Source organism: Drosophila albomicans, chromosome 2L, assembly GCF_009650485.2.
Source record: "Drosophila albomicans strain 15112-1751.03 chromosome 2L, ASM965048v2, whole genome shotgun sequence".
Taxonomy (NCBI): Eukaryota; Metazoa; Arthropoda; class Insecta; order Diptera; family Drosophilidae; genus Drosophila; species Drosophila albomicans.
In genome coordinates this window covers 14,619,867-14,637,786 of record NC_047628.2, presented here as the reverse complement: position 1 = coordinate 14,637,786, position 17,920 = coordinate 14,619,867, and the positions used below count along the sequence as shown (strand labels likewise).

At 44.8% G+C, this 17,920-nt stretch overlaps 8 protein-coding genes across 8 annotated transcripts; 4 read left to right on the top strand and 4 right to left on the bottom strand.

Annotated features, from left to right (window-relative positions):
* The first annotated feature begins 13 nt into the window (after positions 1-13).
* Positions 14-1,202, top strand: LOC127565129 (replication termination factor 2). Its single transcript, XM_052002344.1, has 2 exons — positions 14-178; positions 239-1,202. The coding sequence occupies exons 1-2, from the start codon at positions 110-112 to the stop codon at positions 1,091-1,093; spliced, it is 924 nt and encodes a 307-aa protein (XP_051858304.1). The 5' UTR covers positions 14-109; the 3' UTR covers positions 1,094-1,202.
* A 113-nt stretch (positions 1,203-1,315) lies between these two features.
* LOC127565130 (uncharacterized) lies at positions 1,316-2,491 on the top strand. The gene is made up of 3 exons (XM_052002346.1): positions 1,316-1,501; positions 1,565-1,756; positions 1,824-2,491. The coding sequence occupies exons 1-3, from the start codon at positions 1,418-1,420 to the stop codon at positions 2,367-2,369; spliced, it is 822 nt and encodes a 273-aa protein (XP_051858306.1). The 5' UTR covers positions 1,316-1,417; the 3' UTR covers positions 2,370-2,491.
* A 384-nt stretch (positions 2,492-2,875) lies between these two features.
* LOC127565131 (ER membrane protein complex subunit 3) lies at positions 2,876-3,996 on the bottom strand. Its single transcript, XM_052002347.1, has 2 exons — positions 3,688-3,996; positions 2,876-3,624 (listed from the first exon to the last, which is right to left on the bottom strand). Exons 1-2 carry the CDS (start codon positions 3,834-3,836, stop codon positions 3,033-3,035), a joined length of 741 nt encoding a protein of 246 aa, XP_051858307.1. The 5' UTR covers positions 3,837-3,996; the 3' UTR covers positions 2,876-3,032.
* A 348-nt stretch (positions 3,997-4,344) lies between these two features.
* Positions 4,345-4,954, bottom strand: LOC127565136 (ARL14 effector protein). The gene is given in 2 exon segments (XM_052002367.1): positions 4,345-4,590; positions 4,592-4,954. Coding segments are annotated over 2 exon segments (351 nt in total). The 5' UTR covers positions 4,859-4,954; the 3' UTR covers positions 4,345-4,506.
* A 16-nt stretch (positions 4,955-4,970) lies between these two features.
* LOC127565133 (protein dpy-30 homolog) lies at positions 4,971-5,735 on the top strand. Its single transcript, XM_052002363.1, has one exon. It carries the CDS (start codon positions 5,104-5,106, stop codon positions 5,650-5,652), a length of 549 nt encoding a protein of 182 aa, XP_051858323.1. The 5' UTR covers positions 4,971-5,103; the 3' UTR covers positions 5,653-5,735.
* On the bottom strand, positions 5,703-8,578 carry LOC127565126 (nuclear pore complex protein Nup107). The gene is made up of 2 exons (XM_052002335.1): positions 6,180-8,578; positions 5,703-6,117 (listed from the first exon to the last, which is right to left on the bottom strand). The coding sequence occupies exons 1-2, from the start codon at positions 8,458-8,460 to the stop codon at positions 5,753-5,755; spliced, it is 2,646 nt and encodes an 881-aa protein (XP_051858295.1). The 5' UTR covers positions 8,461-8,578; the 3' UTR covers positions 5,703-5,752.
* A 302-nt stretch (positions 8,579-8,880) lies between these two features.
* On the top strand, positions 8,881-13,594 carry LOC127565127 (zinc finger protein 34). Its single transcript, XM_052002336.1, has 2 exons — positions 8,881-9,329; positions 9,866-13,594. The coding sequence occupies exon 2, from the start codon at positions 9,883-9,885 to the stop codon at positions 12,466-12,468; it is 2,586 nt and encodes an 861-aa protein (XP_051858296.1). The 5' UTR covers positions 8,881-9,329; positions 9,866-9,882; the 3' UTR covers positions 12,469-13,594.
* Positions 13,595-13,951: 357 nt separating this feature from the next.
* LOC127565125 (nonsense-mediated mRNA decay factor SMG8) lies at positions 13,952-17,761 on the bottom strand. Its single transcript, XM_052002334.1, has 4 exons — positions 17,051-17,761; positions 15,929-16,985; positions 15,822-15,868; positions 13,952-15,763 (listed from the first exon to the last, which is right to left on the bottom strand). Exons 1-4 carry the CDS (start codon positions 17,104-17,106, stop codon positions 14,020-14,022), a joined length of 2,904 nt encoding a protein of 967 aa, XP_051858294.1. The 5' UTR covers positions 17,107-17,761; the 3' UTR covers positions 13,952-14,019.
* Between the last annotated feature and the right edge of the window lie 159 nt (positions 17,762-17,920).

The window sequence follows — 17,920 nt, the reverse complement described above, 5'->3', positions numbered from 1 at the left end:
TCGATTGCGCTAGCAAGTAATCGATGATTCACTACCAAACATAAACAGCTGCAGCTAAAAATTGTTTTCTTACATTAATTACATTAATTGAAGTGTTATTTGCATAAAAATGGGATGTGATGGTGGCACCATACCAAAACGCGATGAGCTTGTGCGAGTCAAGCAAAAGCCCGAGCAGGTAAGTCGTCTATATAATCAATTTTCAATTTCCATAGTTGAGTTAACGCTATGCTTGCAGAAAGACAAAGATGCAGAGCGTGAATTTCGCTGGCTGCACTGTGCGCTAACCCAGCAGCGTCTGCAGGAGCCAATTGCCATGTGCACCATGGGCCGTTTATACTCCAAGCAGAGTGTCATCGAGCGTCTGCTGGAGAAAGAGAAAATGCCAGAGACTTCGTCGCATGTGCGCAGCATGAAGGACATTAAAACGCTGCAGTTGACACCGAATCCTGCCTTCACCGATGAGGACAAGACCGAAGGACTGCTGGACACTCGCCATGCGCCCTACATCTGCAAACTGATTGGCCTAGAGATGTCGGGCAAATTTCGCTTTGTGGCACTTTGGAGCTGTGGCTGCGTGATGTCGGAGCGTGCTCTAAAACAGATCAAGGGCAGCTCGGCGAGCACTTGTCCGCTGTGTCAGCAGCCGTATGGCGTGGAGGATGTCATAGTGCTTAATGGCAACGAGGAAGATTTGGAGATGATGAAGGTTAAGGCCGAGATGCGTGCAGCTAAGCGCAAGTCATCCAAAAAGGACAAAAAGAAGGATAAGAATACAGAAACCAGCGTCAAGACGGAGACGGTTGTGGAGGCAACTGAGACCGCTACCTGTTCCAGCATCAAAATAGAGAAACCCAAGGACGAAAAACCCTCGAGCAGCAACAGTAGTAAAGTGAAAGTCATAGCGAATCCCAAGCGTTTGGGCGCTGTGAATGCGATGCAAGATCCGGAACTGAAGCGCCTAAAGACCGATTTCAGCGTGGCCAAAGATCCCAAGGCTAGCGATGTATACAAGTCACTCTTTACCAGTCACAAGACAGACAAGGAGCAGGAGCGCGCTCACTGGATCACCTATAATCCCTTCTACAATTAATGTTCATTAAAGAAATGACTATTTTGTTATTTCTAAAACGAAATTTACTTATAGTAAATAGAAATATTTCATTCTTCATTAATTAATTCATGCTATTTCCCAATTGGCAAATTTATCATATTTTCTCTTTCTTTATTATAAAACTTAAAATGTGAAGAAAGTTTGTCTATTTGCAATCGTAAATTGTATTCATATTTTTGTTAGTTTGTCGTGTATTTTCAGTCAGCTTCAAATCAAGTTGTAACTGGCTGGAATATTTCATAGTACAAAATATATATATATATATAGCTTTGACGATAAATTGTTTATTAAAGCGTTTTCAATATGTATCGCGCTTCATATCAAAAGGGTTTCCTTACGATCCTCTACAGCGTGGGCAGCTCTCCGCTGGACAACTGGTCCACATTTGTAAGTATACTGAAGGGATGGAAACAAATTAGAATTCCTAAAGAAATATTCACAATTTAACAGACCAAAAATGGCTATATTAAGCGCATTTACGATGAAGACATCAAATCGTTGGTGCTGGAAATTATGGGTTCTAATGTGTCCACCACATTTATACACTGTCCCAGTGATTGCAAGGCTGAGCTCGGCATTAAGTTGCCATTTCTAGTCTTGCTCATCAAGAATATGCACAAATACTTTTGTTTTGAGGTTAAGGTGAGCTATAGCTTTAACATTTGTGAGGTTATGTTGACGCTGAAGATTCACTTTAATTGCGACGTAGATACAAGATGATCAGCGTTTCATGCGCCGCTTTCGTGTGTCCAATTTCCAGAGTAAAACATCGGTGAAACCTTTTTGTACAGCAATGCCCATGGGCATGTCACCGGGCTGGAATCAGATCCAATTCAATTTGGCCGATTTTACGCGTCGCGCTTACGGTTCAAATTATTTGGAGACTGTTTCCCTCCAAGTACATGCCAATGTGCGCATTCGACGCATCTACTTCACCGATAAACTTTACACGGAAGCCGAGCTACCCAACGACTACAAGTTGCTGGGCAAGCCCAAGGATATCAAGAAAGAGAAACAGTTCAAAGCTCCGCCCACAGCGCGTCCTCCATCGCCCCTAAACACGGGACGACCCGAAGCGGCACCCAAGCAAGTGAATGTGGAAGCAACGGCACTGGAAACGGAAACAGAAGTGGATGTTGCCCCACCGGAATCGAAGTCAATGGATGTGGGTCCGGAACCAGATACAGCACCAGCTGCTACTACAGAGCCGGAACCTCCAGCCCAAACCGAGGCTACGGAGGAGGCTTATTATTGATTCATATTTTTACATAGTGTTTTTTTAAATGTTTCAATTCAATTTTAACTAGAGGGAGGCGTGGCTAAGCGACACATAACAACTAAATTAAAAGTCCTAGATATTTAGATATGATCATAAAATGTGGCTATGTTAATTGGGTTCCACTATAAATTTTTGTAATAGCTATTTTGATAAATGCAGACAAGTTCATAGGCATATATAAATCTATGCTCTATGTAACGTAACAGAAACTGTTCTCTGAAGATTACAAACAATTGTAAAGTAACCTTAAAGACTCAATGCGGAAATAAGAGTACTTGAAATTGCTGATCTAAAAGTACTTCAAATTATTATACAAATTATAATTTTCGAAGGTATTACAAATCTCTTAACTACTTAATAATAGCAATATATTTATTGCCCTTGGCTCTGAAGTTTATTCAAATGTAATACAGTAAAGGTTAATTATTTGGAAATCTGAAAATAACATAGAATAATCGCAACAACATTCAAACTGCATTCAATTGTAACAAAAAATGTGATAATTCGCATTAAAAGTTTATTGAATGCAAAAAATGCTTGACTAAAAACAAATGTGCATGTGCTTTCTTTTTTTGTTCTGTTAAATTACGTCGATTAAATTTTGCTAGTAGTTCAATCTTAGTTACGCAGTTAACTAGGCTAGGATGCGATGGCTTCATTCGCCATGCTCAACATATCTGCATCGATATTCTTTAACGCATTGTTGTACTCGGTGATCTCCAGTGCCTCCCACTCGGCCTTAAATGCCGCCTTCGGATCCTGTGGCATGGTCATCGCTGCTCCAGTCATAGCATCCGCTTGGGCTTGTGTCTGATCCGCATGATTATTCTCGCCCAGCACCAGTGTATAAATGGAGCGCAAGCCAAAGACATTAAGGAAATACCAAGATGCCGACGATACCCAGGCGGCATCCAATGAGGCAAGTTCAACGCCACGCTGTAACATCGGCTTGAAGCGCAACGTCAAGGGGAATGGCACTTTGGTGGTCACGAAACCGGAGAACATCCAATTGATCCAGCCACCAATCACAACCATGGGCAGCACATTGATGAAATTACCCTTGACCATGTCCGTCAACATGGCCGATGAGTTTTGTGCAACTGGAGCACGTTTCTGGGTCTTGAAGTAGCCCGTCTCCTCATTATTGAAGAAGTTCTTGCGCATGGAGAAGGATTGGGCGCTCAAATATTTGCCATTTTCGCGCAGCAAACGGGCGCGTATCATCGCTTGACTGCAAACAGAGTTAATGCGTCAACTAGTTGTCAAATCATTCATTATTGAACCTTGCGCTCACCTGTCCATGATTTGGGTCATTTCGGCCTTCTTCTGTGTGGATATCAGAATGGAGACATAATGGCGCACAATGCCGACTAGAAATGTGATGAGTACGATGGGCAGAAAGACCCAAACGCGGATATCGGGATCAATAAGCAGTTCCGTCATCTTTTGCGGATCTTTGTCGAAGTACTTAACTTAAGTGCAATTTATTAATTAAGTTTTTTTTCAGCACCCCGATGAGGGCTGCTCGTTGATAGAGATGTACGTGGTGCTAGCGGTGAAGGTTATCGGCAATCATGACTGTCAGTTATCGAAATACAAAAAAAAGAAATGCTTACTAATCATAAATGAAAAGTATTGCATTCTATATAAATAAGCACACTTTTTACAACTTCAAGCAATTTCGTTGTAAAATAAATAAAATTTGAGGCAGAAACAGAAAAGCAGATTAATCACAGTTTGAAAATAGTTATCGATAAATAAAGTTTTTCCGAATATTTGCATATAATTGCTAAAAAAATAAATATTTGATAGTATCCGAAATGTATAGAAGATAATCCCTCCTAATCATGAATGAAAAGGGTTGTAATTATTTAATTTAAGCATAAATTTTACCATTTCCAAGAATTTGCTCTGAAAAATTTAAATTTGTTATTAAATAAATAAAGCACAGTTTTACAGCACTTTTCGATAAAGCATACTTTGAAACTTATGAAGCACAGTTTTTTATTTATTCGAAATTAAATTTACATACATCTATAATTATTGGACGCTACGTAGAGCTTTTTTATACTGCTAATTTTATAAAACAAAATTGCAATTTAGAGACTCCATTTCACACTTTGCCAGTCATATGTTTGTTTACAATAGTTAGAGCCTTGCCGTCATGGTCAAAGCTTTCATAGAAGAATTTACGATTTCACACGACATTGTGGACCACAACGCGTGGAGCCACAATTACCACATTCCATCCAGCAGCCATCGCATAGCTCGTTCATGCAATCGCAGACATCCAAACCAGACGCTCTGATATTACCATATTCATCATAGATGGTGTTTTTGTTGCCGTAGTAGCAGCCTTTCTTTTTGCCTCGCCGCTTCGTTTTATCCGCTTCCCCACCAGTGTTATCGTCTGCTGCCTCTCCAACTTTGCGCTGTGGCCGCTGTCGCAAGCTGCGTGCACTCATTTTAAAACAAATAGCTGCAGCGCTGTGTTGGCCGAAAAATAAAATGTAAATAAATAAACCTAGTTATCGTTATCGGTCGCATGTGACCGTCGCTTATTTGCGGAAACTTATCGGATGGCAGAGCAGATTAGCAGAGTGACCGTGCCAAAGAAAAAAAATAGTTCAACATATGACCGCAATCAACTGGACCAACTGCTGGCGAAAGACGCGACTGAAATTCTTATTGTTCAATTAAATTTGCAACTATGGAGGTCAAGGTCGAGGTTGAGTCTTCAACGACGCCCACAAATACCACACCCACCGCGGAAGCCACCAAAGAAACCAGTAACGCCGCAGCCGCTGCCAACAGTGCTGCACAACAGGCAACAACAAGTCCGGCGGGAAGCGTCGCCGTTTCATCAGCAGCCGCTACTACAACAACAAGCAATACCAATGCCAATAATAGCAATGCAGGAGGTGCTGCGGCCACTACAGTATCAGCAGCATCTAGCACATCAGCAGCCAGTGGACAAGCGCCGCCACCGGCAAAGAAACCAAACAATGCGGCCACAGCAGCAACAACAGCAGCAGCAGCATCGACAGCATCAACGACAGCACCAATAGTACGCAGTGATCCCAGCGCATTGCCAACTCGCCAATATTTGGATCAAACAGTGGCACCAGTGCTGCTCCATGGCCTCCAGACGCTGGCTCGTGAACGACCCAGCGATCCCATTAAATTCCTGGCCGGGTATCTGCTGAAGCACAGCAATGGCAGCGATGATGTTCAAGCGAGCAATGAGGCCACCACATGAATAATTAATTAATCCATCTCCCCAACCCAAGTCCTTTAGCATTGTAAGTGATACAAGTCCTTAATAAATGTTTAATAATAAATCGCGCAAAGAAATGTGTTTAAGCTGTTATGGGATAACCCCAGGGATCCAGTTTGTTGTTCAGCAGCAGCAACGATGCATCGGCAATCTTGGCCAGCAACTCGGCCAGCTTATGCTTGGTGTACACCTTATAAAGCTGTCGCCGTTCGTCGGCTATCTCATCTGCCAGCCGCACACAACCCGCATAGTCACCGGATTTCAGCAACACCTCGTGAAGCAGCAATGCGACTTCGGGCAGGCATATGGAGCGCAGCTTCTCTAGCTGCAGTTGACGATGCTCCCATTGCAGCGAGGCTGCATTCTCGGGCGGCTTGGAGACGAAGGGATCGTTGAGCCAACCCTTCTCGGGAAATAGCAGCACATTGAACAAGGCATCCGTTGTGGCTGTAATGACAAACGTATTACTGAAGTCATTTCATAAATTCTAATTAAAGTATTTAATTTACCCTTTGACTGCTCCTTGAGTTTCTGCTGCCAGCGTGCCAGCTCCGAGCGATAAGTTTGCTCTTTGTGCTCCGCATTCATGCGCTCCGTAAAGTTCTCCTGCCCCAACTTCTGGCCGGATTGCTGCGGCGGTTGTGGCTGCGTCTGCTGCAAACGAGTCCACTCATTAAAGCTATTGATGCCCATCAAATAGACATTGTAGCAGAGATACTCCTTGAGACTGCATTCTTCACGCGCCGGCAAATTGTCGAGCGAACCATAGATTTTGATCAGCTGGTTGATGAGGTCATGTGGCACCATGGCAAAGGCGAGACGCACACACTCCAGCTTTTGGCTGGCCAAATAGTGACGCATCATGGCATTCGCTTGCCAAACGAGTTCCCCACGCTGTTCCATCAGATGGGTTAAGTATTCAAGCGATTGAATCTTGCGACGATCCGATGCCGAGACTTCGCCAGCCAGTGGCGCACCTAATGCTGTAGGTGGTGTGCTTGCCAAGCGTATAGTTTCTACCGTGTGCCTGGTGATCTGCTCCACATCCAAACCCGCTTGCAAAGCGGCATCCAACGCAAGTTCTCGCTCACGCTTATTTTCCAATTGCGACAAGAATTTGGAGTACAACTGCACCTGCAGCTTGTTGGACAAACCCGCGGAATAATAAGCAATCTCGGTGGGCTGCTCGCGTTGTATCAACGCCTCCACATAGGCGGCAATGATGCGTTCCGCCAGCTGCTGTTGTGCCGTCTGTTCGATGCGTCCAATTTGCCGCATAAAGAGCACAATGTGCGCCATAAACCTCAATTGATGTGGCTGCAATTGTCCCTGCTCCTTGTCCAGCCAGCGACACATGTGCTGCAACAGTTCGCCACAAGTATCCAAGATTAGATGCTGTTGTATGACGCCTAGTTGTCCTTGCGCATAGTCTCTAACACCGACATCCTTGGCCACATGCAGCTCATCAAAGATTTGCTCCAGCGTCATCTTGCCATTCCAATATTCATCGGGCATGGGTTGATAGCGCTTCAGGCAGCAACCACGAATCTCGCTCTCCACACGTATATCTATCTGCACCTTGATATAGGCCCATAACAGATCCTGCCAGCTGCCCTGGAGCAGCGTCTGCAATGCTCCCAGATGTCCACAAAAGATGCCCGCTGTGGCGCGTGTATATTCATCGTATTTCTTGGAATCCGCCAGCAACCAGGCGCAACGTTTCCACACATCACGTCGTGGATTGCCTTCAATGGGCAGCTTCTCGTGGCCGCCACCGCTTAAGCTGCTGCCATGCTGCTCATAGTTGGGATCTTCGTGCAGTCGCCAACCCTCCAGAATTGCAGCACGCCAAGTCTGTCCATAATGCTTGCAAAGCTTCAGCGCATCTTCGATGTGTCCGCTGCGTATGGCAGCGAAAATGGCCCGCGATAATCGTGCATTATCCTCCATATCGAGGGCATGTAGTGGCTGCTTCTCTCGCACCGGAGCATCGGGATCCAGTTGCTTGCAGATATCATCACCACGGCGCCCAAAGGCAGCGCCTTGCATATTCTCCAGCTGGAACAGTGTGTTCTCCCAGGCCATCATGCGATCGTGCGATTGCAGCGCCATCGATTGATGCTGATGCTGATCATAGCTCTTCTCCAGCCAATCCACAACCAATTGATATTCCCTTAAAGGCGCATTTATGGCATATAGCTGTTGTATCACTTCCTTCTCGCTGCCACCCAGCATGGGACCATCCTGCATATCCTCATCCGCTTGCTGATCGTTTTGTAGCAGCAGACGATCATAGTAGAGCGCATGAAGCAGACGCCAAGTGTTGATTTCTTGTTTTAACCATTGAATGCTTTGTTCCCGCTGCTTGGCACCTTGACTACCGCCCACACCACGTTGCATTTCAAGCTCCAGTTGCTCAACGACCTGGCTGCAAGCTTGGGCCAGCTGTTGCACCACATCCAGCGTTTCGTTGTCGTTGTTATGCGCCTGGAGCACTTCAAGAAACTGGGTGAAAAGTGCATCGACTTTGCTGCGTCCACGATCCGCATCATCCATGTCTTCAAGCATTTGGGAGGTGTCGCCACTCAGGCTGCTCACATCTTGCAATGGGTTATACGTGCTGCGTTGCAGGCGGCTTTGGAGCCCTAGGGCTCCAACACTTGTGTTGCGCAGCATTTCTTGTTCCTCGGGCAGCAGTGTTATTGATAGATTATGTGTCTGATTGTGGCTGGTGCTGTTTAGTGGTTGCCGCAGTAGGCCGCCTCGTCGCGCCTGATATGAACTGTCCATGGCTCAATAATTAAATACACTTTAAATACGTTTTTCTAAATAATAAATTAACAGCAAAATTGTTCGGCACGCGACAAAAATGCCGGGACACAAAATTGGCAGTGCTTGGGGCAACACTGTTGCGCAAGTGTGACCACGCTTTGAGCGGTAAAAAACAGTCAGCCAAATAATACCAGAAAATATACCTAAGTGAAAGGTATGCTGCTCAAAAGCTGCAGCCAAAGTAAGCAGCGCAGCACAATTGCAATTTATTAAATAAAATCAATATATAAAAATACATGGAAATATTGTGTATTTTATATTACTTGAAACCTTAAATTTTAAGGAATTTTACCTGCCTTCTGAAACTGCAATTTATAAGACATGCCTATCGAAATTTCGACTGCTGTGTCTGACAGTGTTCCACTACTTGTTCGTCATGCTAATTGTAACGTGCAAGCACATCGCAATAAGTAAGCGTCGTTTTGTATTATTTTGTTGTAACACCAATTGTAAAGGACTTGTTTTTTTTTCTGTTTGCAACCGTAATGTAATTGCTCATGTTTCGGTCAATTGGCCGAGCAGCGCAATTGAAAAGCAAGCAGATAAGTGAATGTGTGCGTGTGAAATGCATCAAAATTGCATCGAACAACAAGAAATATGAGGGACAACAGTCGAATACATTGTGTAAATAAGTAGCAAACAAAAAACAAAAAGAAAACCTGTATTTGATGGTGGAGCAGTTAAAATAATCACATGTATAGTTTATATGAATGCCAGAGCAACGTTAAGTGGCAGCTAGAAAGAATTGTTAATACAGAAAAACGCAAGAAGAACGTTATTAGGAAATAAAATATACACACAAGCAAACAAATACACACAACCAAAAGGTAAGTTGAACCGGAAATTGATTTTTACCCACATATTAAATTAACATATGCATATACATACATGTTTATGTATGCTTAAGTGTTGTTTGTGTGTGTGTGTGTGTGTGTGTGTGTGTGTGTAAGTGAGTATGTGATATGTACACACTTAAGTGTGTACTTAGTATGTATGTAGCACAAATAATACTTTTACTTTGTGTTGCGGCTAGCATTACGAGTGCAAGTGCGAGCGAGAGGGTGTTATGAATGTGAGTGCGAGTACGAGGGGTAAATTAAGTGCAAACAAATAAAGCAAATAGCAATTGGTAATTTGCTGTCCCATTGGTGCAAGCAGGATGCCAGCTGCAAAGTCTACACATTGTAATTAAGCAGATCCCAACTAGCAACATCGAAAGTCTCCACACTCAAGTTCTTGATAGTAGATCCAGCAATGTGTACACAGAATTCTATTGTTAGTTGGGATTCTGAATGTGAGGTTATGTTTGCATGCAGGATATGCAAAGGAATTTTATGAATTAAAGTCTTATTTATGTTTGCAGCCTTATAAACCGCAACGATGGCCGTGCAGCTGAAGAATGCCTATCACCATCTGCCGCTCACCATAACGCCCATACTCTGCCAGCCGCTGCTGACGCCAGCACCGACGCCGCAGCCACCGAAAGCAGAGCCACCAGATTTAACGTTTCATTGCATGTGCTGCTCGGAGTATTTTGTGCATCCACTGTCGCTGTATCAGCACATGAACAGTAAGCATCCCAATGATACAGTGCAGCAGCAGGATGTAAGGGAAGGACCACACCTAGAGCAGCGACAACGTTTGGCTGCTGAGCAGGCGGCCGAGGATGATACCACTGATTACAGCTGGATATTTGAGCCGCTGTGCGAACTGGAAGTGGCAGCAGAAGCATCGCAACCTGGCGCTGAATCTCCCGAATCGGAGGAGGAGGCGGAAGGAGAGGACGAGGAGCAGCAAAGCGATGCGGATGAAAATGACAATGAGAACGATGGCAATGATAGCGACAGCAGCAGCAGTTCCAGCAACAGCAGCAGCACCAACAGCACCACCGAGAGTAGCTCCAATAGCAACAGCAGCAGCGCTCCCGGGAGCAATTCCAACTCGAATACGCAACAGAGTTTGATACAAGAGCAACAGAATCGCCTTCAAGAACAACATAGTCGCCTTCAAGAGCAACAGCGGAGTCATCAAGAGGCGCAGAGCCGTCTCCAAGAGCAGCAGAGTCGTCTACAGGCGCCACAAGGACGACCACTTGCTCAGAACCTGCTGCAGGAGCAGCAGAACTATCTACAGGAACAGCACAGTCGCCTTCAGGAGCAGAGCCGACAGCAGCAGCTACAGAGTCGCCTCCAAGAGCACAGCTTTCCACAGGAGTTGCATCCGCTGCGTGGTCTGCTGCCCGGTTCGCACCCCAACGAGTATCAGCTGCAGACAGCTGATCCCCGCGAGTCCACCTCCATCATACTGCTGCAACCGTCATCGTCGCTCAGCATTACGCCAGTTCCCGTTGCTGCTCCAGCTAACCTAGCCATGCCTTCCCTTGTTGCTGCTCCACCGTCTGCACTTACGCTGCCCATCAAGCGACGACGCGGACGTCGCAGCAAGGCCAACGTTCTAGGGGATGCACATAGCGCCTCCGCCGTGGCTGCTCAGCTCGGTGCCAATGGTCAAAAGTGCTTTCAGTGCACACATTGTGAGGCATCCTTTTTGAATGCCGGCGATCTTTCCAAGCACGTACGTTCCCACATCTCGAACAAACCGTTTCAATGCTCCATCTGCCAGAAGACATTCACACACATTGGCAGCCTCAACACACACATACGCATCCACAGCGGCGAGAAGCCCTACAAGTGCGAACTCTGCCCCAAGGCATTCACCCAGAGCAGCAGCCTAATGGTTCACATGCGTTCGCATGCGGTGCGCAAACCGCATCAGTGTCTGCAATGCGACAAAGGCTTCATCAACTACAGCTCGCTGCTGTTGCATCAAAAATCCCACTCGGCGCCCGTTGAGAGCTTTGTTTGCCCCGAATGCGAGCGGGAGTTTAAGGCGGAGGCGCTGCTGGACGAACACATGCGCATGCATACCCAGGAGCTGGTGTATCAGTGTGCCATCTGTCGGCAAGCGTTCCGCGCCAGCTCGGAGCTGGTGCAACACATGAAATGCCACATGGGCGAGAAACCCTTCACCTGCTCCATTTGCGATCGCTCCTTCACACAGTCCGGCAGCTTGAATATCCATATGCGCATTCACACCGGCGAGAAGCCGTTCCAGTGCAAGCTGTGCGACAAGTGTTTCACTCAAGCCTCCAGTTTGAGTGTCCACATGAAGATTCATGCGGGCGAGAAGCCGTTTCCCTGTCACATTTGTGGCAAAGCCTACAGCCAGCAGGCGTATCTCAATAAGCACATTCAAGCCCATGCCATGGACGCCCTTCCTAATCCCAATCCTCCGACAGCTATGCAGCAGCATCAACAACAGCTGCCTATGAACAACGTGATGCAGACGCCACGGGAAACCTTGGTGTGCATTGTTTGTGGTGCTCTCCATGCGGATGCCACAGCGTTGGCGTTGCACGTGACACGTGAGCACACGGCGCTGTTAGACAACATGAAGCAAGCGACGTTGCCGCTGGCGCCGAATGCGCAGAGCAAGTGTAGTCTGGTGGAGCGACAAGCTCAACAGCAAGCCTATATGCAGCGTGTGCAGTCGATGTTGCAACAAATGAATCAACAGCAACAACAGTTGCCTGCTATGGATTCGGCTGGGGAGGATGAAGAGGAGTTGGATGAGGAGGATGAGCTGGACGGCGACGACGAGGAGGAGGATGAAGAGGATGAGGTCCAGCAGCAGTCCAATGCAGCAGCGCAGCAAATGGTCAATGATGAAGTCGAGGATGATGATGATGGGGAAGAGGAGGAAGAAGCGGAGGATGATGACGAAGATGATGAGGAGGAGGATGATGATGTGGTTCAGCAGCTGGTCACGGATGCGGACATGTATTACGACGATATGCCTGAGGATTTTGCTGACATGGAAGTCGGTTGCGAGGAGGAGGTTTGCGGGGATTTCATTGAACACGACGACTTTGCAGTCGAGGAAGAGATCTACAGTGAGGACGTCTAGACATCGACAGCTGTGGATCAAGTGCTGCACAAGTTCCAATGGGAAAGCGAGTAGATGTCTTGCTTAACTGGAATTCATTGAAGGGAATCCAACTGGACATTGATGTGGAAACCATTAAAGAATCCATAAGGAAATTCCAGTTGAAATCAATTAAGTTGTTCCCAAACCATTCTATTTGAATTGTAACGTATTTTTAGAATTCATTTGAGCATTTGTGGACACTATTTTAATTGCGAAATTCGTTTGGAGCTCATAAGAACAATATTCGAAATATTAAGAAAATCTACAAAGTTAAAAAAAGCCTTTAGAAGATGAAGCTTTAAGGAAGTATTTCTGGATCTTTACAAATTGTTGTTAGTTTTTGTCTAAATGATAATTGAATGTGGAAATTCTTCCAACAGCTCAACAACCTTTAAAATTTATATTTCGAATTTATCTTCGGAAGGACCGACGAAGGATTCTATAATAATTTAAAAGAATTGATAATATTTTCAACATTTCCAACTGAACAATCAAATTGGAACTCATTAAGAACCAAGAATCTTGATTGAAACACCTTGTTCACCAAGTAATAATTCAGAAGCAACTCCTTGTGGGACTCATGCAGCAGCCTGTGGAACTCAATTTAAAAACTAAGCAACATCTTTATTTTTTTGGCCATAGTTCTTATTATCACTATTGATATTTAAGCATTATCATTTCAAAACTGCAGCACTATACAGAGCACTGACATCTCGAATTGATTATTATACGAAACCTACTATTAGTTTCTCTCCTCATCTGTCATATCACTCGAAAACTATCCAAGTATTCCTTTATTTATATATGTATATGTCTATTTATATTTAAGAACAATTCAGTTGGAGCTCTGAAATTTTTAACGTGCACCAGCTCTTAAAAAACATTAATGGTATTATAATTTAGTATTAAGCTACTTCTATGTATGCTGATTTATATATGGAATGATCTACACAATATCCTATTGTGGCACATCATTTCCAAATCCCTGCCCCACCAAGCCCATAAGAATTACGAATTTTCACGCATATTATTATTATTATTAAAACTGCTCATTTTAGCAAGAGCCTTGAAGAGATTACATTAATCGTTACCATAAACCAACAATTGTGTCAATTAATTCGATGTTGATAAAAATGGGAAACGCTTTCAGCTTATGGGGAAAGATCCACGGAAACTGTTATACACGCAATGTATTACATTCTTACTGTGTCTATTAAAAATCAATTTTTTAAAAGATCAATTAGTTATAATTTTCCAAAAGTGGTAAGAGTAGTTGTTAAATTTTCTGTATTGTACAGAATAAATGTGTTACATTCTTACTGTGTTCCCTAGAAAACCACTTTAAAACTATCTGTTCTACAATTTGTTATGTGCGAAGATCAGCATATATTATTCCAGGTTATAGAATTTTTTAAAATATTTATTGTTATACTAGGCATATATGTAAGTTTTACATTCATTTTCAACTAAATTTATGGATATAACAAATAGTTTTCATTATATTTACAATCGTGCCGTGTGTATAACAGCTTAAAGTCTGGTGAAAGTTAGCCCCGAGAGTTGTCCTGCCTCGTTGCCATCCGCTGCATCCGTTTCGGCGATGCCAAACATGCCAGCAAGCAGACAACCACCCGACATAATCTCATCAGTCTCCAGTTTTTGGGGTGGAGCAATGAGCATATCATCGCCCTGATACACATTCGGCAATCTCAAGATCCAATAGGCGCTCTGCGACAGACGCGGCAAGATATTGCATCCCAGGGTAAAGGTATACTTGCCCACCAGCACCTTGGGATCCAGAATGATGTTAACTGGCGCCTTGGGCGTCACTACATGAATGCGCATCAGTTGGGCCAGAAAAGTGCTTTGACCGCGACACGGACAGGGGAAGTACAATGGCATATTGTTGTTCACCACCTTGATGCAGGTGTCGCGTTCAATGTCGGCACCACCGCGCAACACACGATCCGGACTGCACATCATAAACCGATGTCCACGGGAACACTCATACTCGAAGCCCACAAAGATCTTTAGTGCCACTCGATCGCCCTGTTTGCGATAGCGCTGCGACTTCTTGTGATTGAGTTGCTGTTGTTGTTGTGTTGAGTGCTGCTGCGATTGCTGTGGCTGCTTGTGCGGTTGCACGAGACGCACATGAACATCCCAGGGGAGCAGAAAGTTGGCACCCGATAGAAAACCACTTTGGAAATGCTCCTGCAATCCGGTGTTGTGACTATAAATGGAACTGGGTCCAACGCAAGCCAACGACCAGCTGGGAAACAAGGGCAGCAGTTCGCAACCACTCGAGATGTGCACCAAGCCAGGCAAATACTCCGTGGTGGACGCCAGTTCATTGAGCTGAGCTGGCGGCTCCGTTGACTCCGCTTGTGATTCACAACACTCATCTATGACGGTGTCGTGTTTTAGCTGCAGCACAAGCTCACTGCCACTGGAATTGCTCTGACTGCTGTGCGTGCTGCTCTGGGTGCCCAGGCTGCTACACATCTGCGAGCTAATCTCCGTGGAGTCCTCCACTTCGCCCTCGCGCAACGAGTCACCAAAGCCCGCAATCGACATGTTCAAGTCGGAGCCGTAGGTGGCAGATAAAGGTTGCGAGCAGCCATTGTTAAGCGAATGCTGTGGCTTCTCTTCCTCTTCTGCTTCCAGTTGCTGCTGCTGCTTTCGTTCATCCTCTTCCACTTGTTGCGAGTTGAGCTCGCTTTGCAGCTGCTCCTCTGCAGTAGCTGCTGGCTCATCCCTGCCTTTGCTTTGCAGCAGAGATGGAAATGCCGCCTCAAAGGCCGCTGCTCTATATTCGCTGCTCGATGGCGCAAATATAGGGAACTGGAACTTTTTCACCTTCACACACAGATTACACATGCTGGCCATGTGTTCGTAGTACTCGTAGTTCGCTTGGCGCAGCGTAAACGGATCCTCGCGTCTGCCTTGCGTGCGTCCACAGTTGCAACTTGAAATGTGGACAACGCCGCTGCAATGTTTCTCATGTGGCAGCTCTTTGGGCTGTGTGCAGGGATTGCCACGCAGACTAAGCTGCTCGCATTGCTGGCGACCATCCTGCCAAAACTTGGCACACACCTCGCCTAGTTTGAGCAGCGCTGCCTCCGTATAAGGACCGCGTCCTTCGTCCTCCAGCACAAGCTTGGCATCTGCGAGCAGTTGCTGATGCATGGAGTTGCCATAAATGGCAGGCGCTGCATGTTTATAACAAGAGATGCCCTTCTTCAAACCCAGCTCGCTTAGCTGGGACCAAAATCTGCAATGGATTAGCGTCAGCAAAAAGTATTGAGGCAGTTAAGACTAAGACTAATTACTTTCTTTCGTAGTTTAAACACTTTTCCAGGCTGCTCAAATAGCATTGCTGCAATACGAAGACAGTTAAGGTAAGGTGAATATGGTATAGTAGTTAAACGAAGCTTACATATGACACGTTACTGCTGCTGTAACCTTCGACTTGGGCATTCTGCAGTAGCAGCTGATGCAAACTGGTCGATTCCTTGTGCCAATTCTCATAGTTCATTAGTACACATTGTGCTGTAAACGGTGACAGCTGCTTGAAGCTGCCCCGATCGAAGCAGCCGTCGAGTGCATCCTGTACATGACGTTGCAGAAATTGCCAAATAGTATGCTGCTCTCGATACAACTGCTCCTCAGATTCTTTGGCTTCATAGAATTCGCCGTAAGGTTTAACAAACCCTTCAAAGGGCGCTAAAGCGAGAATTTCCAAGTCTTCTTCCTCCTCTTTGGCATCGGGCTTCAACATAGTTTGCTGCAGTTGTTCAATGGCGCATAGCAGATGATCCGGTCGCAGTTGCTCGTATGCATTGAAGAACACAAACTGTTTGTTGTTGGGCAACGCCAGTAGCGAACTGTTTGGATTATTGGTGATAATGTTGTGCTGTCGGAGCAACTCATATATGCTATCTTCGGTGCGAAATTCATAAGCTGAGATGGCTTCACGGGTCTGTTCCTCATCGGCTGGATAATTCTCGAATAGGAACAACATACGTGGCGCGCACAGACGTCCACGTTCACCCATCATATCGTCGCCGAGCAGCTGTGGCAAAAACTCTTGAACTTGCTGCTCCCACACAAACTTCAAGAGCTGAAAAATGGTAACCAAGGATGTATCAAAAGTGGGTGACGTCTCTACGTAGACTAGTATGTGGCAAATGTGCAGCGCCAGCAGCATAGAACGCACGAATCGACAACGCATCTGCTCGTAAAAGCTATCGAACTGCAGTGAAGTCTGCTGGAGCAGCAGCTTCGTCATTACAGCTTCATCGTGGGTGGTCTGAAAATGCAGCAGCAGCGTATTGGTGCCGGGTTTGTAGTAACATTGTATTTGGCCATCTGAGGGGGACGTCGGCACATCGGGTTCCATGTCAAAGGCGCACATTTTGTTGGCCTGCGTGCATTTGGAGCGCCCAATGACGCCAACGATTACCAGCGATTCCTTGAGCTCAGCGAGCAGCGGCCTAATTGAATATGATTAACATAACATTATTATTACACTTACGCTTGTGTTTTTGTGTCATCTTACGCTACATCCTCGGGAGTTTCCGGATACTGCCAGGTGTAATATTTGCGATAATTCATCTTGCCGCATGCCAGAAAACAAAACAATTCCCAAACGTAAACAATAGTAGAGATGTAACCATAGCGGAGACACTATCGATATATCAATGTATCACTGCAAACAAATGTTGTCGATATCTCGCTTTGCACTGGTTCGATAACATTCGATTACCTACGCGCCATTGGTTATCGTTATTTATATCTAAATTCCCTTTGGACAATAAAACTCAACCAAATTGTTTGTCTAAAGCAATTTGAATTTTTATTGTAATCTTTTGTCATTTATAAATTATTCTTCAGCAAACCTTACAGCTTTTCCATATGCCAAAGCGTGTGTGTATGTGTTTGTTTCAGTTTCACACTGTTTGGTTTTCTTTATGATAAATGAGTTGGTAAGTGCATGATTAAGTATAATGCATAATGTTTAAATTTCGAGCTATAAATTGTTCAATTAAATATGTGTAAGCACCTAAAATAAATTTCGTGTTACCATATATATTATTATATGTTTGTTTATTATGCAAAGAGCATGTTTTGTTTGAAAGTGTCTACAAATATTATTATGTTATGTGTCTGTGTGTTTATAATTCATAGATTATCGTAAAATAGTGCATTATTATCTGATCCTTTTCAGAGACTGAGACTTAAGTTGAGTTAATGTATTAATGTGCTAAAATGTATATTTTGTTTTCTTGTTTCTTTTGCCATATTGAGCACATTTAAAATACTTTTACGTTAGATTTCAATTGCTGGAAAATTTCTAGAATCTACTACAAAGAATGTCGTGGAGTCAAGAACTTGAATGTTTTTCTCAAGGTATTTACAAATGATTTGA

Coding starts and splice junctions, on each gene's coding strand:
- LOC127565129 (XM_052002344.1), top strand. CDS start 110: ATGGGATGTGATGGTGGCACCATACCAAAACGCGATGAGCTTGTGCGA. Junction 179..238: donor TCAAGCAAAAGCCCGAGCAG/GTAAGTCGTCTA, acceptor CTATGCTTGCAG/AAAGACAAAGATGCAGAGCG.
- LOC127565130 (XM_052002346.1), top strand. CDS start 1,418: ATGTATCGCGCTTCATATCAAAAGGGTTTCCTTACGATCCTCTACAGC. Junction 1,502..1,564: donor TGGACAACTGGTCCACATTT/GTAAGTATACTG, acceptor ACAATTTAACAG/ACCAAAAATGGCTATATTAA. Junction 1,757..1,823: donor ACTTTTGTTTTGAGGTTAAG/GTGAGCTATAGC, acceptor ATTGCGACGTAG/ATACAAGATGATCAGCGTTT.
- LOC127565131 (XM_052002347.1), bottom strand. CDS start 3,836: ATGACGGAACTGCTTATTGATCCCGATATCCGCGTTTGGGTCTTTCTG. Junction 3,625..3,687: donor ATGACCCAAATCATGGACAG/GTGAGCGCAAGG, acceptor CTCTGTTTGCAG/TCAAGCGATGATACGCGCCC.
- LOC127565133 (XM_052002363.1), top strand. CDS start 5,104: ATGGAGGTCAAGGTCGAGGTTGAGTCTTCAACGACGCCCACAAATACC.
- LOC127565126 (XM_052002335.1), bottom strand. CDS start 8,460: ATGGACAGTTCATATCAGGCGCGACGAGGCGGCCTACTGCGGCAACCA. Junction 6,118..6,179: donor ACTCAAGGAGCAGTCAAAGG/GTAAATTAAATA, acceptor TTGTCATTACAG/CCACAACGGATGCCTTGTTC.
- LOC127565127 (XM_052002336.1), top strand. CDS start 9,883: ATGGCCGTGCAGCTGAAGAATGCCTATCACCATCTGCCGCTCACCATA.
- LOC127565125 (XM_052002334.1), bottom strand. CDS start 17,106: ATGAATTATCGCAAATATTACACCTGGCAGTATCCGGAAACTCCCGAG. Junction 16,986..17,050: donor GAAACTCCCGAGGATGTAGC/GTAAGATGACAC, acceptor ATATTCAATTAG/GCCGCTGCTCGCTGAGCTCA. Junction 15,764..15,821: donor TGTTTAAACTACGAAAGAAA/GTAATTAGTCTT, acceptor AATCCATTGCAG/ATTTTGGTCCCAGCTAAGCG.